Source organism: Miniopterus schreibersii (genome assembly GCF_964146895.1).
Source record: "Miniopterus schreibersii genome assembly, chromosome: 15".
NCBI classification, from domain to species: Eukaryota; Metazoa; Chordata; class Mammalia; order Chiroptera; family Miniopteridae; genus Miniopterus; species Miniopterus schreibersii.
Genome location: NC_138115.1, coordinates 53,291,945 through 53,316,857, shown reverse-complemented (window position 1 = coordinate 53,316,857; position 24,913 = coordinate 53,291,945). Strand labels below are relative to the sequence as shown.

Here is a 24,913-nt window from a genome sequence, read left to right as displayed (position 1 = left end):
TCCCCGGGGATGGATTAGGGAGGCGGGAGAAGGCACCGCGGGGAAACCTCTCGGTCAGACACGTGGAGGCGGCGCCCAGGGAACGAGAGAACATGGGGCCCTGTGGTCCGTGTCCTGGGGGGAGGCTGTGCCCTGGGGCCTGGAAAAGGCAGTTACCCCGACACCCCAAAGGCCTGGTGTCCTGGATGTGAAAAGACAATAGACCGGCTCAGGGAAGGTAAAGACTGACCTTTGTCGGGGGAGCTGCAGGCCGGGGACAGGACTGTCGGCCACGACCCATTTTCAGTTAGAAAGTCTTAATTCCAGACCACCCCGTGGGCTCCTTTCGGTAGGTTATGGAAACGGATATTTAAGGTGGGGTTTACCAGGTAAGTCACTGCTCTTGCTTGGACTTGAACTTGCTGGGATTGTTTGTATATTTTTGGTTTTCCTGGAAAATCTACAGGCATTTCCTTTTCATCTAATCTGTTTTTACTCCTTTACTTTAAAGTGATGGTTACATATCTGTGTACTTTAAAGACTTTCCTTTTTTGACTAAAATGGAAATTGACAGCGTCTTGGGGGAAATAACCCCGCGACAGTTGACGGGAGTTACTACCTGCAGGGACTGTGCAATTTTCTCAGAAACCAGATTATCCAAACCTTCCACATTTTCATCTAATCTTTGGTTTGCTCCTGACACGGTGATGTACTTAAGGTGACAAAACACGGCGGGCGTGTTTGCACTGAAGGGACACGTCTGGGTCTGCACCGAGCTCCACTGAGAGTTCCAGTGCTGGGGCACAAGGCAGGCGTGGGAGATGCAAGGAACTGAAATACGTCTTTTCCTCCATTGCTTGGAGGGCAGACAGCTAAACATGGCTTTTAGGTTCCCTTCCCCTTTTGCAAAACACTCTCTCTAGGAAATAATGCTTCTCAATTTTTTCCCTAGATAAATAGACGGGTAGAGATACAGGTATAAAATTCTGTAAGGCCATTTATTAAGAAGTATTTACAAGGAGTGCTAAACATGTTAATTTTATTTAAAAATGTTTTTCATTATCAGCATTTTTAAATTCCCTGCTGCTACTTGAAAATAAGCTGCAGGCAGCACTAAGTGAACATACCATCAGCCTGGTCCTCCGTTTTTTGTTACTGAGATAAATACTGTGCAGTGAGAGAGTGATTGTAGATAACTGTTTCTAGTACGTTGAATTTCTTATCCATGCTGAAAGTCCAAATGAGAACACACGGTTGGGTGCACACACAAGCACATGCATGCACACACACTCGCAGGCGCACATGCACATGCATGCACATACGCACATGCACACACACAAGCACATGCATGCACACACATGCACGCGCATGCACAGGCACAGGCACAGACACACGCACACGCACACGCACACGCACACGCACACGCACACGCACACCTGGCCTGGGAACACCCAGCAAACAGCCCTGAGCCCTGCTCTGTCTGCCACCTGCTGGTGGGTCGTGGAACTGCAGGCCCTGCGGTCCGTGGCCCCTCCCATGTGGCTAAGTCTCTGAGGAGCCCCTGACTTTGTCCCCAGAGCCCCCTCACTGGACGAAGAAACCCCAGAGTGGCGTGTACAGCACGGGGGCCAGCGGCATCTTGCTGTGCGAGGCAGAAGGCGAGCCCGAGCCCACCATCCGGTGGCGAGTCAATGGCCTCCCGATTGAGGGTAAGTCAAACCCTGGTGGTGAGGGCCCCTGAAGGCCCAGCCCTCTGGGGAGGTTCCTGGTCAGACCCTTGGGCTTTGTCAGCTTGGAGCTGGGAGGTGCCTGGGCCAGCGGGTGTGCGGATGGACAGGGAGGTCGAGGCTGCACGTACAGGCACGCCAGACAGCAATCCGCCCTGGGACCAAAGCCCCGGCCTTGGAATGTGGGCCTGGGGCCCTGGGACCAAAGCCCTGGCCTTGGAACGTGGGCCTGGCCCCCTCCCACACCTGCCCGCAGGCAGGTCAGCTGGGTTCCCAGGCCCGGTGTTTGATCTGAACCGGAGGCTCTGAAATCTCTCTGAGCTCATGGTTCTGGGGTTGCGGATCCTCTATCCATCATATTTCTCCATTAAGTCAAAATGATTGCTATTTCTGCTGGCCAGCCTCGCCTTCTCTACGTGCTTTTTATCCAATACTCCTGACCTCGTAACAAGCCCGCCAAAGGAAGTCTTTCATTCTCAGGTTTGCAGATGTGGCAACTGAGGCTCAGGGAGGGTCCATCACCCACTTGGGTCATGTTCTGAGCAGAGTTAATGAGACAACCCCTGTGCCACACCCACAGGTGCCTTTGGTCCCTAATAAATGCACCAAAGTGTTAAATATTGTCATTCCCAAAAGGTATTTCCAGAATCATACCTGGGTCAGGAGTGAGGCAGAATTTAATGCAAAATTAAAGGGCATACCTGGGCCCTTTTCCCTGTTTTCTAACCTCTCCAGAAGGGGAAATGAAATATATACACCATGTACCTAAAGGGGTTAAACAGCAAACAGGACTCCTTAGACGAGCGGTGTGTGTTAGAAAAGAGGGCAGAGGAAGGAGATAGAGGGATGGGGTCGGGACAACTGCCAGTGCTGGAGGGTGGGCACCAGGCAGGGTTAACGTGAGCCTTTTGCTGGGCAGTACCAGGACCTGGATTTACAAAGGAAGTGACATCCGGTTCATAGTGGGATTTGCCTGCTAAACAGAAAACTGGAATCTCACTCCTGGGTGTGGCTATGGAGAGGCAGTGAGCCAGAGGAAGTTGGTATTTTGACAATAAATACCCGTTTCAGGGAACACTGAAGCTGCACAAGGGTCCGGAAAGAAAATTCTTGGGGATGTGAGGAGAGTCTAAAGAATTAGTTGCAATGAACTATTACTCACCCTAAACTGGTCTTAAAATATAAATGCTGTGTGACACGTTTGATAGACGGTATATAAATATTTTAGGTCCTATTTTTTATCAAACTGATGTTCTCTAATCTGCAGAAAACCCATTTGCCGGGGACGTCATCTCCCCCGGGGAGGTCAGCTTCACAGACTTGCAGCCCAACCACACAGCCGTGTACCAGTGCGAGGCCTCCAACGTGCACGGGACCATCCTGGCCAATGCCAACATCGATGTCGTTGGTGAGCATCCCCCAGAGCAGACTGTCCACCAGCCAGGGTCCACGGGACAGGGGTCAAGGTCACACTCATTGGCACATTGAACTATTCACACATAAAACACGGGGCGACCAGAACCCCTTCCATCTCACCTTTGGGTGTTAGACTTTATGCTAAAATTATACTTTCAGAAGTGTTTTGAATTAGGATAGTCTTCTAATTCAAGAACATGGACTGTAATATTCAGCTCTCTCCCACTCTTATAACATTTGCATGGCTATATAGAGAATATTTTAATTTGCACATGTTATTTCTTTTTTACTCATTTATTTATATTTTAATTTATATTTATTGTTGAGAGTATTACAGATATTCCCCATTTCCCCCAAATTAAAACCACAATGAGATATCACCTCACACCTGCCAGAATGGCTGCCATCAATAAATCAACAAACAAGTGCTGGTGAGGATGCAGAGAAAGGGGAACCCTCGTGTACTGCTGGTGGGAATGCAGACTGGGGCAGCCACTGTGGAAAACAGTGTGGAGGAGCCTCAAAAAATTAAAAATGGAACTGCCTTTTGACCCAGTGATCCCACTTCTGGGAATATATCATGAAACACCAATCAGAAAGAATATATGCACCCTATGTTCATGACAGCGCAATTTACAGTAGCTAAGATCCGCACATGTTATTTCTTACGAGAAAATTTAAAACTATTTATGTAATTTTCCATTAGATGTTCGTCCACTGATACAGACAGAAGATGAAGAGAGTTATGCCACTGTGGTCGGGTCCAGCGCTTTCCTGCACTGCGAGTTCTTCGCCTCCCCTGAGCCGATGGTGTCCTGGTGAGCCGATACAATGTTTCCTTAAGAAAATGTCCAAGGGGATGGTGTCCTGGTGTGCCGATACAATGTTTCCTTAAGAAAATGTCCAAGGGGATGGTGCCCTGGTGAGCTGATACAATGTTTCCTTAAGAAAATGTCCAAGGGGATGGTGCCCTGGTGAGCTGATACAATGTTTCCTTAAGAAAATGTCCAAGGCGATGGTGTCCTGGTGAGCCGATACAATGTTTCCTTAAGAAAATGTCGGCTGTGGGCCTTCCCTTGTTTCTTCCTCTGCCCTGTTTCTATGTTGCTACCTGTAGTCAGCACTTGGGAGAAATAGGGAAGCACCGTAATCACCGCCCTTCCCTGGAAGCATGGACCAACCCTGTGGGGTTTCCTCAGGGATTTGGGGAAAGCAAAGAATTGAGTGATTATGAAAATGAATTTAGAGATAGAGTTGGTTTCCACTCTGGGTACCTAGTCTAAGGTCGGGTATTCCTTCATTGTTGTTCTAGATCATGTCTAAATAATTATCGAGTTTGCCTTCCATTCCAAACACATGCTAAGAACTTCTCCAATGTGGTTTTGAATTTAATTTCACTTTCTTGACAGTGTTACTAGTCCACCGTGTTGTTACGTGGACCTGACACATGTGTTGCCTCCCTGACCCACATGGGTGGTTCCTGTCTTCTCAAGTTGCTCTAGTTGCTCTAGGGGCTGAGATTAGAAAGGGGCAGGGAGCAGGGCCACTGAGGTGCAGGGTAAGAGCCTATCTTTATCTAAAACCTGGGGATATTGCTCATCATGAATTTTTAATGTGTTGTTTTTGATTTTTAAAAACACTCCTCTAACACATAACTGATCTTGAGGACTGAGATTCTGGGCACCATCTTAAACCTTGCCTCGGAGGCCATGCCTCCCTCACCTACCCTATCACCCGGGCCCAGTGAAACCTGGTGGGGCAGCAGCTTGTCCTGTGAAATGTCAGCTCCACAGCCTCCTGTTGTGAAATGAACCAGCTGTGGCAGCAGGTACTTAGATGATGGGTGAATGTAGGGAAATGACTTGGGGTTTACAGGGTAGACAGAACCACGTCTACAGGGCAAGAAAACCCCCTGGCTTGTCACATCTCTAATGACCAGTGTCCTCCCAGCACAGCAGGAGGTGGGGAGGGTCTTGATCTCCTTCGATTCCCAGCTTCCTCTGTAGAGCTCTGAAGTGATCACTCACTGGGGAGTTCACCTTCTAGAAGCCAGGAAACATTTATTCAGCTCTGAGAACAGGTGCAGGGTGGTAATGATTGCTCGGAGAAATATAGGGTGTCCCCCCCAAAATGTATACACACACTGTGAATAATTATAAAGGCAGTGTTTATTAAAATGCATTTCATTTTCAAAATTGAGCTATCAGCTGTTACAGTGTGTATACATTTTGGGGGGACACCCCATATACCAGAAGCGTGGGGCATGGATCTCAGTTCCTCCAGGCACAGGATGTGGGGACAGATAAGATAGTCACTGGTGACCCATTGGGGGAAACGTGAACCCAGTGGAAATTGCATGAGGTCGGCTTAGCTCACGAGGAAGGGACAGGCTCGATGGACCTCCACGCGTACCCAACTATCACAGCCCACGCTGACCTGTGCTCTCTGTCCACAGGCAGAAGGTGGATGAAGCCAAACCTCTCGAAGGCCCTCGGTACCACGTCCATGTGAATGGCACACTGCAGGTCAGCAGGGCCACCGAGGAGGACTCTGGCTCCTACTCCTGCTGGGTGGAAAACTCTAAAGGGAAATCAGCAGTCACGGCCAGCTTGGATGTCCGAAGTAGGTTTATTTTGTTTTGACTTTTCGTGAATTCTCACACGGGTTCTGTTCATCTTCATTTTCCCAAATTAAATATGATTTAAGTGTGAGTACCGCCTAAAGTACTTCAGGATGTTCCCAGACTCCTGGATGGGGTTTTGTCCAAAAGACCATCGTAGAGTTATGGGACAGGCGGCGATAGGTACATGGCTTTGCACCACCTAAGAGGGAGCTCGGTGGTCTTGGGATGACCTGCAATATCTGAAAATGCCCTATTTTGGGTCTGTAACTATCTTGTATTTCAACAACCAACTCAACATGCCGCTACAAGTAATCAACTCCTTGAGTTAAAACTTCCACAAATAAATGTATAAGGACACTTCAGCTTCATGAAGACCAGGGGATGACAGGCTGGGAGGCTTTTGTCATCATTAAAAAAAATGTTTTTATTGATTTTAGAAACAGAGGGAGGGAGAGGGAGAGAGAGGGAAACATCAATCTCCTGCCTCCTGCACGCCCCCTGCTGGGGATTGAGCTGCAGTACAGGCACATGCCCTGAGCAGGAATCGAACCTGCGACCTCTGGGTGCACCGGGCGATGGTGCTCAGCCAACTGAGCCACACCGGCTGGGCTTGTGCTTGTTTTGAATCAGGAACAGTTTTGTATTTCTTTTCCTTCAGTACAAAGTCCAGGGAAGCCATGAATAGTCTCAGGGTTCACTAATATTTTGATTTTAAAATTGCTCCTGGAGTCCTTTACAGGACCACAGAAAGGTCCTACAGTGCGTGTGCGAGGATATGTTCTGTGTCACGTGTCACTGTCGTGACCTCCTACCTGTCACCGCTCAGAAGATGGGACGTGTGTTTATCGTCTGTTTTCATGGAGAACTTGACGTTTCTCTCTCTCTCCACACCCCGCCCCTCCTCCTTTCATTCCTGGTTTCCTTCCCTGTCCCATGTTTGCCACAGTATCTGTTTCTTTCTCTGTCCTGAGCTAGCCGACGTCCACCCTGGGGGCTGGACAGTATTTTTAAAGCAGATAAATATTCTCTTATGATGTCCACTTCTCTCTGATGTCTCTCTGTCTTTTCAAGTGTCGTGTACGATTTTCTAAATGCCCCTTTGATTCTTTGTGTCCTTCATGAAACCAGCCTGCGTGAAGGGGAAGCTGCTCTGCCAGGGTCAGCGCCCGTGAGGGGGACGCGCTGACTGCGCGCCTGCTGTGCGCAGCTTCCTTCTGGGCTCTGGGGTTACTTCTGGGCTCATATTTGATCATGTGACCAGAATCGCTAGAAGGAGAAATTATGTGTTTTTTTTTAAACACGGAGAGGCATTTGTTTGCTCACGCTCTCTCCTCCCGAGCCCAGGACGCAGGGGAATCGCTAGGCTATTCACGGCTCCTTCTGCTTGAACTTTGCCTGTTGCCCAGGCCTGGAGGGAAAGAAAACAGTAACAGGCGCTGATGTTAGGATGTTACAGTGTTGCAGCCATTGCGAGAGGACCTGACTATTGGGTCTTGACTGAATTGCAGGCCTTGGATACAGAGTAAGGTGTGTCCTGTCGTTGTAACCTGTGTCTTCGTTTGGTACAAACAGATGCTACAGAAGTTCAGGTTTCCCCTAAGGACCCCCGCGTCCCCCGATCGCACACCCTGGAGCTGCACTGCGAGAGCAGGTGCGACTCGCATCTGAAGCAGAGCCTGAGGCTGTCCTGGAGCAAAGGTGGCGACGCCTTCGAGGTCAACGGCACGGAGGACAGCAGGTGGGCGAGGGCTTAGGATGAAAACAGTGTAAAGGGGCAAACACTGGATTCAGATACGGGAACTGATCTGTTTCAGGCTCCAAGGTCAGGCAGGTACTGACCTTTTCACTCACATGTCTACTTGTTTTGGTGACTGACTTTGCGTATAATATGCACCATCCTGTTTGCTGTGAACAGCAGTCCCTCCAGGTGTCTGAGGTTTGTTTACTGCTGGGGGCTCCTAAAAACTTTGGGGCAACTGAGGAGATAAGTGAGAAGGGGCAGCTCCCTGAACTTCTGGGTCCTCAGTCAGTCACCTGGCGCTCAGGAGCGATGTGAGCGTGCAAACCGCTCCATCTCCACCCCCCCCCCCCCCAGTGGTGCTGCTATGAGTCCAGCCCTCGCCACTCGGTGCCCTCCGCTCGTGCAGCTGAGGGGACAGTGACTCTTCCCTTCCCCTCCCAGCCCACATGGGCCTGTCTCACGGGCAGAACCTGAATCTCACCTGGAATCATTCCTGCTAGAAAGTCCTGGGAAGCACATGTGTGCACCTTCCAGGCTGTGTCCAGAGGGACAGAAAAAATGCAGCTGAGGGAATGTGGGGGAAGGGAGGGTGGACGCTGGACAGCCCCAGATAGTGGCCAGTATGTCAAGGGAAGAGGGAAAGTCAGTATATTTCAAATGTAAAGAAACGATTTAAAAGAATACTTGAATAGCTATGTTAACAACACACAGGTGTGGTAAAAGTTATAGTTTACATTAACATTAACAATGTTTGATGTAGTGAACGTGGTTACAAAGTAGCAAAAATAGAAGGAATGGCAAAAGCTATGTGCAGAGGATTTACGAAAAGCAGCGCTCGTCTGCCCTCTGCTGTTCAGATAAATCCCGTCCTTCAGCTGCTATTGGACATCCGTGTGGTCTGCCTGGGGGCGAGGGTGGAGAAAGGGAACCTGGTCAGAAACGGAGATTATCCGACTCCGTCTGGGACATTCGGCTCCGTAGTCCTGGGGGACAGGAGCTACTGTTGTGAGACGCAGCCCAGCTGATGCTGCCCGGTGGCTCCCCAGCCATGGCTGTTGCGAGGGGCCCTGCACCCCTCAGACACACAGGGCAACACGGACCCATCGCTGCGTCAGGCTTGCGCTGGGTGGGCTTGGTCATTAGAAACTTAACAAAACAGCCCTGGCCGGTGTTGCTCGGTGGTTAGGGCATTTGTGCACTGAAGGGTCACTTGTTTGATCCCCAGTCAAGGGCACAGACCTGGGTTGCAGGCTCAATCCCCGGTCGCCAGTGGGGGCACATTTGAGGGACAACCAGTTGATGTGTCTCTTATACATCGATGTTTATCTCCCTTCCAGTCTCTCTAAAAATCAGTGGAAAAAAACATCCTCATGTGAGGATTAGCCAAAAAACAAAACAAAACAAAACAAAACTGCTCCCTTTCACACGGCGTGCGTCACATGAACTTGGTTCTGTATTTTTGCTTCGCTCTTCTGGGGCGGTTTTCAGCGGGGGATGCCCGTGTTTGAACGGATTGTTTCTGTCGCTTGTGCTGTGTTCTCCTGCATCGCGTCCTTCCTTCCCCGCAGGGTGGTCATTGACGGAGCCCACCTGACCATCTTCAACGTCACCGCAGAGGACCAAGGCCTCTACTCCTGCTCGGCTCACACTGCTCTCGACAGCGCTGCCGACGAGACGCACGTGACCGTGCTCGGTAAGCGGCCCCCCGACCAGGACTCTGTTCCTTCTCTTTTACGGTTAAATTCAGCCGGTGGTTACTTGAGTCCCTGCCCATACGTTGTTAGTTTGAAATTTTCAATTAAGTAGTAACACAGTTTCTACTAAGTAGTAACACAGTAGAAACTGTGTTACAACTTAAAACTGTGTTACTACTTAAAAAGTGAAGTAGAAACTATGTTACTACTTCACTTTTTAGGTTAATTTAATTTAATCTTTAAAGAGGTTAATTACTGCTTCATCTCCTTTCCCTCCGTGGGTAAAGAGTGGGACGCAGGTGATGCTGTCCATGAAGAAATCGGAGGCATCTGAGCTCTGGGGGCTCTCAAGCTACCCTTTCCCAGGGTGCAGAGAACTGGGGCTCAGGAACGGAGATGGCTAATGTGGGGGGTCAGGGTGCCCAACCTCCTCTTCTGCCTACCCCTCTGTCAGAGCCCCAAGCCCAGGTTGGGCCGAGCGTCATCACTGATAGTGACTTGCCCTGAGGAATTCGATGCCAGGGCCAGAGGCCCCGAGAGCTGTGCTTGGAGCGGGGATGATCCTTTCAGCAGGGAACTGGAGGGACACACCCCAGAGAGGCGGGAGGATGGCCACGTGTGGGTGAGGGCCCCTAAATGAGGCGACCGCCTGCGTTCTCTTCACCTGCACCTTTTGTTTTCAACCAGATGTTCCGGATCCCCCAGAAAACCTCCGCTTGTCAGAACGACAGAACAGGAGTGTCCGGCTGACGTGGGACGCTGGGGACAACCACAACAGCAACATCAGTGGTAGGGACAGCCGGGGACCACGGTTACTCACCTTCCCGACAAAATGCATCTCAAAGCTGGTGGAGTCTCCTTCAAAACTTTTACTACTTTCACTCTTGTGTGTAAGTCTTCCTGTAACTTAAACATACTCATTTGCTGTTTTTTCCCCAGAGTATGTCATAGAGTTTGAAGGAAACAGGGAGGAGCCTGGCAGGTGGGCAGAGCTGACCTCGGTCCACAGCCAGGAGACCACGGTCCTGCTCCCTTTGGTTCCGTACATGAGATACCAGTTCAGGGTCATCGCTGTGAACGAAGTAGGCAGGAGCCACCCCAGCAGGCCGTCCGACCATCATGAAACCCCTCCAGCAGGTAGGTTTCCAACCAAACATTTTAGTCTGGCCCATCTTTTAATTTTTTTAAATATGTCTTTATTGATTTCAGAGAGAGGAAGGGAGAGGGAGAGAGAGAAACCTCAATGATGAGACAGAGTCACTGATCGGCTGCCTCCTACATGCCCCTGACTGGGGATTGAGCCTGAAACCCAGGCATGTGCCTGACCGGGAATCAAACCCCGATCGCCTGGATCCTAGGTTGACGCTCAACTGCTGAGCCACGCTGGCCGGGCGAGTCTGGCCCGTCTTTGACTGTCTCTAAAAAGAATTGCTAGAGTGGCCTAGGGTTTTAGATTTTTCCCCATACAGAGCTCGAAAAGTTTTGTAAATTAGCAACACACCAAATATTCAAATTGCACTGTCTTGTTAAGAAGGATATAGCACCGAGCTTGGTAGAAATTTAATAAATATATCAAAGTTATTTAACTATATTTATTTGCTAGGGGGGAGCCTGATGATTTATCTATGGACCATGCAATGGCAAAAATAATTTAATTTTAAATTTATCTTTATTGTTGAACATATTATAATTGGAATGCATTTAATTTTCCAGCTCCCGACAAGAATCCACAGAACATAAGGGTACAGGCCTCTCAGCCCAAGGAAATGATTATAAAGTGGGAGGTGCGTGTCCTCGACTGTGTCTCCCTGTGTTTTCCCTTCTCTCTCTCAGGTCTGTTTGCTGAGGGTAAGGATAGGACAGTAGTTTTTAAGAAAAAAGGAGATATTTGGGTTATATTATCATGTTTTAGAAATTTATTTGTATGTGTTAAAAATCATTGGGATTTCCATGTTGTGGAGGACTTTTACAGCGGTTGATGATTTAAAGATTATTCAGGTTGTTTTAATTATATTATGTATAAAAGAATGAGTCCCCGATAATAGCCACCCCCTTTAAGCACCGCTAGCATTTTGTGTGTTTATATCTAATTCTGCGGACAGCCCTGTCGGGAAAGTGTTACTCAAATGCGCGGCCTTGATCGCGCGGCCTTGATCGCGCGGCCCGGGGGGGACTGTGGCCGCCCCGGCTCAGCAAGTCCGTGTGTGTCACTGACGCGTCCTGCCTCCCGCTTTAGCCTCTGAAATCCCTGGAGCAGAACGGGCCGGGGCTGGAGTACCGGGTGGCCTGGAAGCCACAGGGGGCCCTGGGTGAGTGGGAGGAGGAGACCGTCCGTGAGCACAGCCTGCGGGTGATGACTCCGGCCGTCTACGCGCCCTACGAGGTCCAGGTCCAAGCCGTCAACCACCTGGGCGCCGGCCCCGCGCCTCAGTCCGTGGTCCTGTATTCCGGAGAAGACTGTGAGTGACGCCCGAGGGTCCCTCGCGCTCGGTGCCCTCTGTCTCACGTTGACTTCTGTCCGGGACATTCCTGGGGACCCTGCCCGCGGGGAGGGAGGGCTGGCTGGGAGAGGGACTCGGGAAGGTGCCCCCGCCTCCCCTTCAGGGCCGGCCGCAGGCCGCCTACCAGGGGAGTGAAGGAAGTAGGGGGAAGGTTTCATTTTATTTAATTTCCCGATAAAGCTCTGGCCATGTTGAAAATAACGCCTGCAGTCGGCTGAGCAGCGTGACTATCCTAAGGTTCCCCTTTGCATTTGCCCTCACACCTCCAAGGCCGCTGCGGGCCACCTGCAGCCCTGCCCGGGTCTCCGTTGTCTGTCGGGAGCCCGCCCCACACAGACGAGAGACAGACCGGCCGGATCTGAATGTAGGATCTCACACACACAGCTGTGGAGTCCGGCGACCTGAGCCTATCACTAAATACTCGCACCGCGATGTGTCCTGCAGTAGATCTGGGAGGGACGCACCCTGCGCTCCCGGTGACCGCCCCGGAGGCGTCAGGCTCCCAGTCGTCCCAGCTCCCGGGGCGATGCTTTCACCCCAGAATGGAGGTCGGGCATGTGGATCAGCTCCCTCCTCGGTCGCCTGCTGTCTGAGTTTTTCACCCAAACGTGACGGGCCTGTTCTAAGGGCCCCGGGAGCCAGTCCAGGCCAACACCAGGCCTCAGCCACTCAGCACCTGCTCAGCTCACGGGAGCTGCTGCTGGGAAGCTGGATTCGTGCGACTCGCACGTGGCTGTAGTCACCACGTTAGTCCAGTTCACGTGCTTCCGAAGGCAGTGGCCTCAGAGCCCCGCTCCCCGGCCTCTGGTGTGAACTCCGGGTGACGCCCACACTGCGCCCCGTGGGCTCCTCTCCTAGAAACCCGCCTGGGCCACACTTCCCTCTGGGAGCCGATTCCCTGGCAGAGCTTCTCTGAGGCTCGACCACGTGAAAAACCAGCTTTGAACGTGTCCAGGTAATCGCGTCCGGGGATCGTTAAACACTGACCACCCTCTCATGCCCGCAGACCCCGATGCGGCCCCGGTGATCCATGGCGTGGACGTGGTGAACAGCACGCTAGCGAAAGTGACCTGGTCCTCCGTGCCCAAGGACCGAGTCCACGGGCGTCTGAAAGGATACCAGGTCTCTGCCCGGCTTCCCCCTCGCTGCCAATGCCTCCCCCGCAAACAGAAGCGGAGAGGCCGTCGGCCGCCGCGGCTGGCAGGGTAAAGGGCTCCCGTCTCCGTTGCAGGTGAATTGGTGGAAGACAGAAAGCCTGTCGGATGGCAGGACGCATCCCAAAGAGGTGAACACCCTGCGGTTCCCGGGACAGCGGAACTCGGGCTTGCTGCCCTCGCTGGAGGCCTTCAGCCAGTTCCGCCTGACCGTCCTGGCCTTCAACGCCAAGGGGGCCGGGCCCGAGAGCGAGCCCTACACGTTTCAGACGCCAGAGGGAGGTGAGGGGCCACGTGCGAAGGTGCCGACCGGGGACGGTCCGGTGGCTGAATTAATAGTGGAGAATCTGTACCCCATGAGCCAGCTTCTCGATTTCTATGAAAACCGATAACTAGTGGGGCTTTGGGATTGTTTTTTTTTTTAATTTTCCAAGCCTGAGCGTCTGTTCTGGGCCTGTGTCTTCTAGTTCCCGAACCGCCGGCTTTCCTCAGGGTGGTCACGGTGGAGAAGGACACGGCCACGCTGTCCTGGGGACTCCCCAAGAAGCTGAATGGGAACCTGACCGGCTACCTGCTGCAGTACCAGACAAGTGGGTAGAAACGGGGCCTGGGGCCGCCCGCGAACGTTTCCACGTGGTGCCGGGCGCTTCGCCCGCTCTGCCGAGAGCCTCCCGGCCGGGTCCTGCGGGCGAGCCTGCCGATGGCGCCGGGCCCTGCGCGACTGGCTCGGAGCCGCGCCCGCCCACTTCACTGGGACACAGCCACGCCCGTTTACTCCTGTCTGTCCGTAGCTGTTTGTCACCGCAGGGGCCACGTCGAGCAGTTACAGTGACACCCCAGGGGCCACAAAGGCGAATGTATTTAGAGTCTAGTTGTCTTCTGAAAGGTCTGCCAAACCCAGTTTCAGCAGAAGCGATAAGCCGCGGGCCAGCGGGACACGCGTGCTTAACGGTCATTTATAAGAGACCTTGAGGGATGCCCGGCTCCGGGCCGAGGCCAGGCGCTCGTTCTGGCCCCCGGCTCGCCCCCGAATACGTCCGCCTCGTAGGGTTGAGGGAGGGGACAGACAGGGACGGGCCAGCCCCTTGCGTGCCGCGGGCCCGCGGGGAAGCGGATCTCGGGGGCGGCGTCACTGGGTGATTGAGGCGCGGCTCTGCTCTCTGTCTCCTCAGTCAACGACACCCGCGAGGTTGGCGAGCTAAGCGAGGTCAACATCACCACCCCGTCCAAGTCCAGCTGGCACCTGTCGAACCTCAGCGCCACCACCAAGTACAAGTTCTACGTGAGGGCGTGCACGTCGCAGGGCTGCGGGAAGCCCGTCTCCGAGGAGGGCGCCACCCTGGGAGAGGGCGGTAAGCACGGCGCCGAGGCCCACCGTCTGCGCCCTGGCGTTTAGGGAGGGCGGCGGAAGGAGGGGTCTGGTCGCTGTACGTTAGGGGTCCTGTGGCCTCGGTCTGTCCGCCGTTTGTTTTCCGCTGACTTAGACCCGAGCATTCTCGTCTGTCAGGGAAGTTCCCCTGGATCCGTGTCTGTATTTCCACACGGCAGCCGTCCCCCCACACCTGGGTGTGTAGGGTCAGGAACGATCCTTTTACTGAATTAAAATAGGGGTCCCGAGGGCACAAAGTTATGATAAGGTTAGTAGGAGGATGTTTTTGTTTCGGAAATGTTTCCGCACAAAAAATATCATCTCTTGCCCTGGACAGTGCGCAGCTCCGATGAACGCGTTTCCCCCCCGCGCCGGGGCTCGTGCTCGCTGATCCTGCGCCAGTTTTATTCACTGCCCAACGGTTGGTGCCAAATATCTGACCTGAAATGGCCAATAAATCTGGTTTCATTTGCACCATTTTACTAATTTAAAAATATATATATATTTTCATCGATTTCAGAGAGAGGAAGGGAGAGGGAGAGAGAGAGAAACATCGATGATGAGAGAGCCACTGACCGGCCGCCTCCTGCGCGGCCCCCACTGGGGGGGATCGAGCCCGAAACCGGGCACCTGCCCCGACGGGAATCAAACCGCACGGCCGGGAAGTAGAGCGTCGCTTAGTCACGGACCACGCGGCAGACGCTTTACGGGGGCTTCCTCCAATGTTAGAGGGGAGAAAGGGTAGAACCGATGAAAGAAAAGAGGAACTAGTGCCGAGGAGATGAAATCGTCGGTTATTTATGAAAGACTCACGTTGAAGTACGTTCAGGGTTGAGTCACTAAGGCCGGGGTGTGGGCTCGCGTGGCTGTGCCCGGACCTTTACGTTCAGTTAGATTCTTCCCCTTATGGGCCCTTCTGTGTCTAAATAATAAAAGACCGATGTTTTCCTCGGACTCCCTAAGTGTTCAGGACCCCCTGTTACGGGGAAAGCACATGTGTCCGGACGTTTCTCCCAGGAAACCCACCGTCAGTCGCCAGGCGGAACCCATCTACCCGCTCACGGGGTGAGGCTCAAAGATGAAAACGTTCTGGTCACTCGAGGGTCTTATTTCCCATCAAGTGTCCGATAGAAAGGAGCAAAGTCAGAGCAGCCGAGGCCCGAGTGTCACCGTCGGCGGCGGGGGGGGGGCTGCTGTTTCCACGGTGCCGGGACCGCCGCCTGCGTGAGAGAAGCTGGTCGCGCCCTCGCCAGCCTGCGTCCCGTGGGCACTGCGCTCCTCAGAGCGGCCGCGCTGGGGTGCCCTCCCCTCAGCATGGGGGTGTTTGGAAAATTTGGACCCAGTTACACTCACGCTGGACAAATTGTCTTCAGGCCGGCGATTTTCAGCCAGCGTGTCGTAAGACTATTTAACACTTGCGACCCCTGACTATTTTCCCTTAGATTGTCAAAAAATGACAGCAGCCCACCGGACAACAGCCGTCCAGTGTGAATGAATCAAAATTACGCCTACTTGTTTGTCAGATTGGCAAAATAGATATATTTTTTGGTGTGCCGCAGGATTGTAGTAATTAGTTTACGTGCCATGAGATGAAAAGGTTGCCCACCGCTGTTTGAGAGGAGGGGAGACGTGTCTGTGATTTTATAAACGAAGCTGCAGCTCGGAGAGGGAGCTGTTGCCCGAGTGCCTCACGCTCGCTGTCCCAGGCGACGGGCTTGAGGACCTTCTCGCGGGCGTGCCTGTGGTCTTTTCCAGGGACCTGCGCTTTCATGTCCCAGCAGCTGCCCCCTCCCCAGCCCCCACTGATTTCTCCTCTGCAGGCTTGTCCGCTGCGTTGCAGGAGAGAAACCAAACCTTCCTAGTGGATTTCAGCACGATCTTTGGGAAAAACGCCCCATACGCTTCCACAGAGGAGATGCATCTTGATATCACTAAACCCTCCCAAAGTGATGACTTTTGTGCAAACTGGGAGCTAGTCCTGGGATCTTTCTTCCTGCTCAGCCCGGGCCGGGCCCCGGGCGTTTATTCCGAGAGTGGGGTGGGATGCGTGGCCTTGGTCCTCCTGATTCCTGCTCGTCCCAGTTCACGCTCCGTAATCTAAGAGGGAAGAGACAGAGTCAGTCAGAAATAGTCTGTGTGTCTCTTACTGGTTTGGGCGGAACACCTGCTTTCCTCTGTTTTTCAAAAGCTTGTGCTACCTAATGTTATATTAATACTTCTGTTTTTCACAGTCAGAATTAACGGCATTCTGTCTCAGCGGCGCTCAATCTTCATGGCTTTGCTCAGCTAACGTAACCGGTCTCCTCTCTTCCAAGGAGCCCTTTGTAACAAAACCCTTTCATTATCAGAAACTATACAATCAGTTTCCCATCTACGGAAAAATTGTAACTAAAGTTGAACAGGTAACATAGTGTCCCATTGAGAACAGAGTTTCAGAGCCCCTAATATTCTCAACGTATGGAATATACTTTATTTCATTATAAATTGTTAACATTTTTCTGGAGCTGATTTTTAGCAAAATATTTAAGAATGTATTTTAGATATTTTGTTGCAAGACCAGAAATTTAATGTATCCCTTAGTTACACTTGACTCATATTTTTATCTGCAACTATGAGTTTTTACAATGAATCGATTGGCATAGTCATGTTTTTTTTGAAAAGCGTCAGTTTCTCAGAACATGCCCAAGTCTCAGTGCATTTCAATTAAATGCGCCTAGAAACCTGCACTTTGTGCAGTTTAAGTTCCTACAAATTTCCCACGTACAGTATATGACCACATCCTGATGCTACTCCGTCGGTATTTGTGGAGCAGAGCAAGGGGAAAGGCGTAACGTGCAGCTGAGATGTCCCTGCTCCAATTATAAGCCTCAAGGGCCACAGTCAGCCTCCCGCTCAGTTTGTAAAAGTTCAAATGCCACAAAATGACAACCAATCATTTTTCGAAAGTCCATGTTTGGTTTTGAACCACGCACCTGACCGGGCAGATTTATGTGCCGTTTCGTCAGCATGTCCGTCGTCCCACCGGGACGTGAATTAAGCTCACCGCATTTAGTATAGTAAAAAAGGAAACCTGAGATGTCGGTTGTATTGATCTGATAATTCAAGAACTATCTAAGGGGGAAAAACGCTACAAGCAGCTCCCTTACTCGTCTCCAATAACAACGTCTATGTTTTCCCACCTTTTATGTCCTGCTTTTCGATGATTACAGTGTATGTGCTTTGCCTGTGTACATTTCTTAGGTAAAGGGACCGGGAAGCTCTCAGAAGGAGTCAATGTTACTGAAAAGGTTCACCCGCTAGAGGTACTCGAGCCCGGCGCCAAGCATGTAGTCCGCCTACTGACTAAGAACTGGGTTGGTAACAATAGCATTTTTGAAGATGTGATTGAGGCGAGAGGGAGAGGTGAGACATGGGATGGTTCGGGGCAGCCTCAGACAGTGCGTCCTGTCCTGTAGACCGTTTAATTGTCCCCCTCCCTGCGCTGAAGGTGGATGTGCAGCGCGTTAGCCATAAAGTTTCCATTTGTGTCCACGCAGAGCTTCAAACTATCCGAGTGAGGAGCCTCCACAGAGGTCCCACTGCCCCTGTCGCCTTTCCCCGGATAGTTGCCTAAAAGTATCTCCTGCTTATTAACACAAACTAAATAACAAAACTAAATAGAAAAACTATTTAATAACAAAACTGTAAAGAAAAAACAAACTAGGGCCCGGAACCGCCGCGGCGACCTGCAGTCACCCAGGGGGCTTCTGCTTGCGCTTCCTCTGCTGCCTCTCGCCTTGGCCCCTGCCCTGTCCCCTGCCCTGTCCCCTCTGCCTTCCGTCCTCAACTCAGACACGGCCAGAGAGGGGCCTTCCTCCATCCACACTGAGCCGTTTTGCCAGTGTTCACCCAGGGAAATGTCCTCCAAGCCACATTCCCTCCGGGGTCACCGGCAGGAAGAACAAAACTGATGCTATTCTGTGTGTTTAAAAATGATGTTTAACTTTCCCCGGTGACTCCCTAGTCCTCAGTGTGTGACTTCTCTGTGCAACAGAATACGCCGGCTTGTACGAGGACATCGCCACCCAGGGCTGGTTCATCGGGCTGATGGGCGCCATCGCGGTCCTCACGCTTGTCCTGCTGACCGTCTGCTTTGTGAAGAGGAACAGGGGCGGGAAGTACTCAGGTAGAGGCTCCACTTTCTCTTAAGTTTATCGGGGCAACGCTACGCGTGGAAACAGCCCGAGCTCCCTGAGATGGGTGAGTGGCTGAAGGAGACGCGGCACCTCTGTGGGACAGAATACTACGCAGCCGCGAAAAAGGTGGGGTCCTGCAGTGTGTGACAACAGGGTCAATCTCGAGAGTGTCGTGCTAAGAGAAGTAAGTGGGAAAGGGGCAAGAGCCGTATGACTTCCCTGGTAGGTGGGACATAAGATAAAAAGCCACAAATGAACAGGTAACATTGTTTCCAAGATGACTTTCAATTGATTAGATGCTCTCCTGGAGACACTCTTCAGGGAGGCCTCTTATTCTTTTAATGACACACTTGAGTCAAGTTTGTATCAGCGCATTAGATACACATGTAGCGAGAGGAGAAACTGTTCCTTAGTAAGTAACCAAGGGGAGTATTGTCTCCAGGTGGGTACTGATTTCTAGTTTCTCGTACTTTACGTGGACTCTAAGGAGACTCACAGAATCCCCGGCTCCTTTTTGTTATTTTTAAAATACCAGAGGTGTTGAGAAGACTTGTTACCAAGTGCACTTAGTCATCTGGCCTTCGCTCAGAGGCCGCAGCTAAGCCTTGTAGCCCACAGAAAACTGAGCAAGCGCATGAAAATCTGCAACGTGCTGGGACTTGGGTGACAAAGGGGGAGAACCCAGGAAACCCCTCATTTTCCGTACGAGGTGACTGACTGTGGCAGATTCAGCCACAGAAACGGGACTCAGTAGCCGCGGGAGGTGTGAGCACTGCGCGGTTCCCGATCGCCTGCCGCCCAGCAGCACCGCAGGCGCCTTCCAGCTCGTTTGCATTTTTGTTTCTCTCTCTTTTCTTCAGTGAAAGACAAGGAAGACCTGCACCCGGACCCGGAAGTTCAGTCGGGGAAAGATGAGACCTTTGGGGACTACAGGTAAGCGCAGCGTCACCTAAAACGGACCCAGGCACGTGTGCTGGAGGCCGGGTCGCAGCCCCGAGTGTGGTTTCCTCGCCACCCCCCCGGCCCCGAGCCAGTGCAGTCCGCGGGTTTCTGGTGGTGGTGTCCCTGCGGAGTCCCAGCCCCGAGCCAGTGCCCGCATCGGTCAGGACAGCCGAGTTGGGCTTCTGCCGAGTTATGTGTCCAGCACTCGCTACTGTGGGGATGTCGGTGCTGGAGGTGACCGGCCGGGAGGTGACCGTGCAGACCACCACAGCACCCAGCCCAACGTGGGCCCTAAGCGCTGGCTCGCACGTGACACACGTCACCCCTGCTGGCTCTTGGTGGCAGCGAGTCCCTGGTGATGTGGGGAAGGGCAGTGCCCTTGGCCAGGCCCTCAGCGCTGAGAGTGGGGCCTGCGGCCCCGCAGCCCCGATGGCCACATGTTACCATGTGTTACCTACATTCTACTTACATTTCCCCAAATTATTCCTTTTTCAAATTTTATCAAACCGCTCAATTGGCTACACAGCTTTACAGTGTGATAACCAGTAGTACGTAAAAAGAATCCCGATCAGGAATTTAGAAAACCTACAGTGTTATAGATTTTTTACTAACTCAGAGTTGCTTTTTCTGAAAACTAAAACCCAAACCATACGTATAGGATGCTTGTAGATTTGTGTTCTAAAAATGCCAGCTATTTGTAAAATTTAGGAAGCCTGAGTTTATAAACTCTATTAAAGGAACTTCTTTGGTTACAAGAAACAGAACTTGATTAATTTAAACAAAAGCGTGATTTTCGGAAGGATGTGGGGGCAAGTCCTAGAACAGAGGTGAAGACTCGGGGACCCCAGGTTTCAAAGTTGGTGAAAGCTGAGGGGACAGCGTCCGTCTCCGTGTCAGCAAGTGGAACCTCGCGTCCCACGGAGCTCCCAGTTATATTTTATCATTTTTGTTGTTGTTAATCCACAGCTCCCAGTTTTAAGGGGCGGCAGAAGCGCTGTGAATGGTGGAAAACAGTTCTCAGCTGCTCCGAATGGCACGGAGGGGTTGTCACTTTTGAAACCTGTGCCTGTCACTTAGGATGTGTCATCCCTCCTGGGTGGTCGCAGGAGTGTCCTGACCACTGTGAGACTCCCGCTTGAACCTTGCTTTGCGTGAACAGCTCAGCTCAGACTTTGCTGAACTATATTCCGTGTCGTTTTCCAGTGACAGTGACGAGAAGCCCCTGAAAGGAAGCCTCCGGTCCCTCACGCGGGACCTGCCGGCCACAGAGAGCGCCGACAGCTTGGTCCAGTACGGGGACGGCGACCACGGCCTGTTCAGCGAGGACGGGTCCTTCATCGGGGCCTACGCCGGGGCCAAGGAGAAGGGGTCCGTGGAGAGCACCGGCAGCTCCACGGCCACGTTCCCGCTGCGGGCGTGACCGCCACGTGTGGGCGCCCCCGTTCCCGCCAGCTCCGCGTCTGTGCGCTCGAGGGGGCCGGGCCACGCACCTGGGACCGAGCCCGCTGCCGGAGGCGCCACCCAGCCCCGACCTCCCGCCGTCGCAGGGAGTGAACAGCGAGCAGCGCTGCCGAGAAAGACCGAGCGCCTGCCGCGGCGGCCGGGGTCTGTCTTTCTTTGTTTTCTTTACAGGTGCTGAAAATGCAGACGAAGCAAATCCTGTGTTTAGGTTCACCTCCACCGAATCCAAAGTGACCATCAGTGTGCTCCGTACCGGCCCGGTCGCACTGGCCACTGTGCGGGGGCCTCGTTCCCACGGGCGCGGCGACCTCGCGGGGTCCGTTCCCACGGGCGCGGCAACCTCGCGGGGCCTCGTTCCCACGGGCGCGGCGACCTCGCGGGGTCTCAGCAGCGCGTGCTCCTCTCCGAACTGAGTGACCGCTTCCCTGCAGGTTGGAAGGTGGTAGGCGGCGAGCACACAGGTTATTTAAGTGTAAAGAGGAAAGTGAATGTCTCATTAAAATCATCCGTGGACTGTACGCTGTCAACATTTATTATTTAAATTTTAGTAGAAGTCCTGTGTAGACGGCCAGCTGGTATTTATTGAGCTCTCGCTATTCGCCCCAGACGGTCCTGCTGAGGCGGGGGCCTCGCCCTCGCGGCTGCAGCGAGAAGGGCCTGTGTCTCTCGGCGGCGCTATCGGCACCCAGCCGGCTGGGTTTTCCTGGACTGAGCTGGGCTGCAGAGGAGGCAGCCGCCCGCGGTCACCTTGGGAAGGAGCAGCGTGGGTCTCGCCTGTACCTACGCCGTGTCCCCGTGTCCCCCTCGACGGCGCTCACCTTTCTCCGTTTCCGTGACTGTGTGTGCAGCCGTTTCGTGACTGCATTGCACGTGCTCGGTCGACATCCGCCCGGTTTGGGGGGGGCCGGTCGCATCCGGAGGCGAGAGCGGGAGCGTGGCCAGGCCGTCCGAGGACAGGAGGCGGGAAGCCGCCCGTTCCCACCGTCCCAGAGCCACGGGGCTGCCGGCGGAGGACGCTGTGCCGGGCACCTGGGTTCTGTTCTTCTGTTGCTTTTCCCAACAGTCTTCAAATAAAAGGTCCTATAAGTATAGAGGGGAATGTGTTCATAGTTTTGAAAATAAGGCTTGTTGTTGAGTGTGCTCCCGCCCGAGCCCCCGGAAGAGACGCTGTTCACGGCAGAAACCCCTGCGCCTGCCTCCGCCTCCGTCACGTTTTAAATGTTTTCAGGCGGGATGTCGGTCTGTCGGTCTGTGTTCTCCTGGCGACACCAGCTGGATTCAGGGGGTTCGCTTCCCGCATGCGGGCTACTTGTCCTTCTCCGGTGTCCCTGAGAACGGGTTGAAAGGGCGTGAAGGTCCTGCTTGCATGTCCGTGGCCCTCGGTGTTCAGCTCCTCAGTGCTCGGAGGCATCTCTTCACCTCGCCCCAAACCCTGGATCTTGCTTAAGTGAAACTGTTCCGCGGGTTTTGCCTTTGTTTCAGAACTGCAGCTGGGAGCGCGCCTGTTAAATCCCGGACTCTGGTTTCTGCAGCCCACGGTACTTCCTGAGGACCCCGATGAGGGGTGTGCGTAACGGTAAACGCGGTAACGCACCCGGATACCTAGCTGCGGGTTAGACCTGTGTGTTGTCCAAAATGCAGGGGCAGCAAAGGAATGTCTTATTCAAAACCGACTCGGGTTCGGACCTGACCACCCCCCCGAGCGAGCGTTTCCAGCGGGAACCACGTCTGGGTCCTCGCCCTGTGACTGTGGGACCCGCACACCCGCGGGCGCGCCTTGGCTCCGTCTCCATCTGACGTCTAAGGAACGGCGTTTCTGGAGGCGGAGCCGTCAGGAGCTGACTTCCCCGAGGGTGCTGACGAGGCCCCGTTGGCACGTTGGAGTTTGGTTCTGCGGTGACTTTAGCTCCTCCTGTTCTTTGTCGTCAGTCAAAAAGGTCTTAAGGGAAACTTGTAAATTAGAAACAATCTCAAAAAGGCACCGGGGGGCAGAATTATGATACATTTAATGACCCGTTAGTTAGAAGTTAACTAAGTGATAAAATGTTTCCTTTCCCTGAAGCGCAGGGCTCCCTTACTGGCAGGTCACAGGGCGTCCCTGCCCCCACGTCCTGCGTGGCCCAAACTAAGGGGCGTGAGACATGAGACTGCATCACGACCGCGTTCGCTGTCTCCCGTTACCTTGCGGTATGTTTGGCCGCTCCTCCTGGGAACCTCAGCACAGGAGGATCGGGTCCCTGACTGACTTTCCCCAGCCCCCGTCGATGTTACTTTGATGTAATCGGTTGTGTGCGCTCTCGAGGACTGTTGGGGGGACGACTCCCCAGAGCCACCCAGGGCTTGGGAAACCCCGAGTCCTCTCCTGGTCCCGGGGCTGACTTTGTACAGAAAACCCGACTTAGGCAAGTGGCTCGACCCCCTTTGCTTCAAATGGTCTCAACTATAAAGTGCTGACGATGGTCTCAGTTACCTTCTCTTTGTCACAGGGTGTTGTTTTTTATGAAGAAACATTTGAAAATAGTAAAAGCTAAGAGGCCTTTGAACTTGACAAACCAACCTTCCCTCGGATGATGTATTGAAACGTCACCCCACGCACACCAACACGGTTTTTTCCTGTGAGCACATAAATATATTTTTATAGAAAAACAAATCTACAGGAAATACAATAAGTCCGCTGTTCCCCAGCAGCGTGAGTTACACGCCGTCAAACGCCGAGTCGGAAGGAAATGAAGCAGGGTCTTTGCTGCACAGAAGTGTTCTTCCTGGGCCTGCATGTGTATTTGTAAGAAGGTGTGAATTTGGTGGGTTTTTTCTCTTCATGTAAAGGCATCTGCTATTTTGGATGTACCCCTGTTTATAAAAATGTAAAGCACAATGGGATTGTGCTGGGAAGTCTCAAATGGTATTTTTTCCTATTTTATACTCGTGGGAGAGAGGAGCTGAAGAGAGGCTGATAGTGAGGAACGTTGGTTTGCCTTTCTAAGCGTTGAAAACGTAACTGCCAATTGAAACCCTAAATATGTTTACATGACATTAGGATACGGTTCCTGAAACCACGCTGAGTGGGTTTGAAAGGGGTTGGGCTTGTCCTCGGCGGTGGTGTAGACACCCCCGTGTCCCCATAGTGACATTCCCAGTGTTGAGCCAAAGCAGACCTCGCTTTGTGTCTTGAATTGTTTGATGACATCATCAAAAGAGATAAAAGGTATGTACAACTAGTTTACCTGCTTCCTTCCCTTTTTTTTCTTCACTTGGGTTGATACTCGTAGCAGAACTTTATTCCAGTGTGTCGGTGTTGTAGGTGGTGTTTGTATTTTGCCTGTGAATCTGTACGGTTTAAAAATATTTTCATTATACATGAGTTTCAACTTTCCAAATAAAAGTCTGACTTCATGTGCTCCAAACACGTTTGTGTTCTTCTCTGTCCAGCCGAGAAGAGTCAGGATTTACGTCTCAGCCTCACCTCCAGCGGCCTGGGGCCCGGACTGTCGATAGGTGAAGGATAAGTCAGTGTGACTGAGGTATAAATGCAGTATTTTGATTTGAACGACTATACTTACAATAGACCATTTAAAATCAATAGCCACAAAAAGTAACCTGCCAATAAATTCTATACTGAAGGTTAATGTAAAATTAAGGTGAATGTATATTCATCTGGTGGTTTTTAAAACAATGCAAAAATGTCCAGCAGCTGTACTTTCAAATAGGCTCGCGGGTAACAGACACCCAGGCCCGCTCAGCAGACACTCTATTGAAAACTGTGAATTTTAAAAGTGTCTTATGTGTACTAAGCACTTTACGTGTTACAGCGTTTAATGTCTGAAACCTTCTTATTTGGGATTTAAGACACAGGGTGGTTAAGTCCTTGGTGAGTGTCACCAGCGTGGCCTGGCGACAGCAGAGCAGAGCTGGCTGACCCGAATCACGCTGGGTGCTTGCCGCCCGCACCCTCCCCACTCCCAGAAACGCTGGAGGAAGATGAGCTTGGGTTTAAAGCTGACTAACGGGTCATGTCTAGAAATAACCTGGTTTTTAGATATGTGGTCAAAACATACATAGGGGAAACAATATCATATATGTCTATCAACAGCCAGACGGTACAGCCTAAAAAGCAGCAACTGCAACAAATCG

The 24,913-nt window shown here is 52.3% G+C and overlaps 1 protein-coding gene across 3 annotated transcripts in view; it reads left to right on the top strand.

Moving 5' to 3' along the window:
• Nucleotides 1–24,183, top strand: part of CHL1 (cell adhesion molecule L1 like) — an 86,740-nt gene extending 62,557 nt beyond the window's left edge. For 2 of the 3 annotated variants that reach the window (XM_081160446.1, XM_081160448.1), the window contains 18 exons: nt 1,557–1,688; nt 2,974–3,114; nt 3,829–3,940; nt 5,578–5,744; nt 7,318–7,483; nt 9,055–9,179; nt 9,868–9,969; nt 10,120–10,317; nt 10,894–10,964; nt 11,417–11,639; nt 12,688–12,803; nt 12,913–13,117; nt 13,303–13,425; nt 14,008–14,187; nt 17,445–17,606; nt 18,238–18,369; nt 19,240–19,312; nt 20,525–24,183. In XM_081160446.1, coding sequence (XP_081016572.1) covers nt 1,557–1,688; nt 2,974–3,114; nt 3,829–3,940; nt 5,578–5,744; nt 7,318–7,483; nt 9,055–9,179; nt 9,868–9,969; nt 10,120–10,317; nt 10,894–10,964; nt 11,417–11,639; nt 12,688–12,803; nt 12,913–13,117; nt 13,303–13,425; nt 14,008–14,187; nt 17,445–17,606; nt 18,238–18,369; nt 19,240–19,312; nt 20,525–20,741 — 2,645 coding nt within the window. In that variant the 3' untranslated portion in view covers nt 20,742–24,183. The remainder of the gene's footprint in view (nt 1–1,556; nt 1,689–2,973; nt 3,115–3,828; nt 3,941–5,577; nt 5,745–7,317; nt 7,484–9,054; nt 9,180–9,867; nt 9,970–10,119; nt 10,318–10,893; nt 10,965–11,416; nt 11,640–12,687; nt 12,804–12,912; nt 13,118–13,302; nt 13,426–14,007; nt 14,188–17,444; nt 17,607–18,237; nt 18,370–19,239; nt 19,313–20,524) is intronic. The other variant, XM_081160447.1, reaches the window with a different exon arrangement.
• The last annotated feature ends 730 nt before the right edge of the window (nt 24,184–24,913 follow it).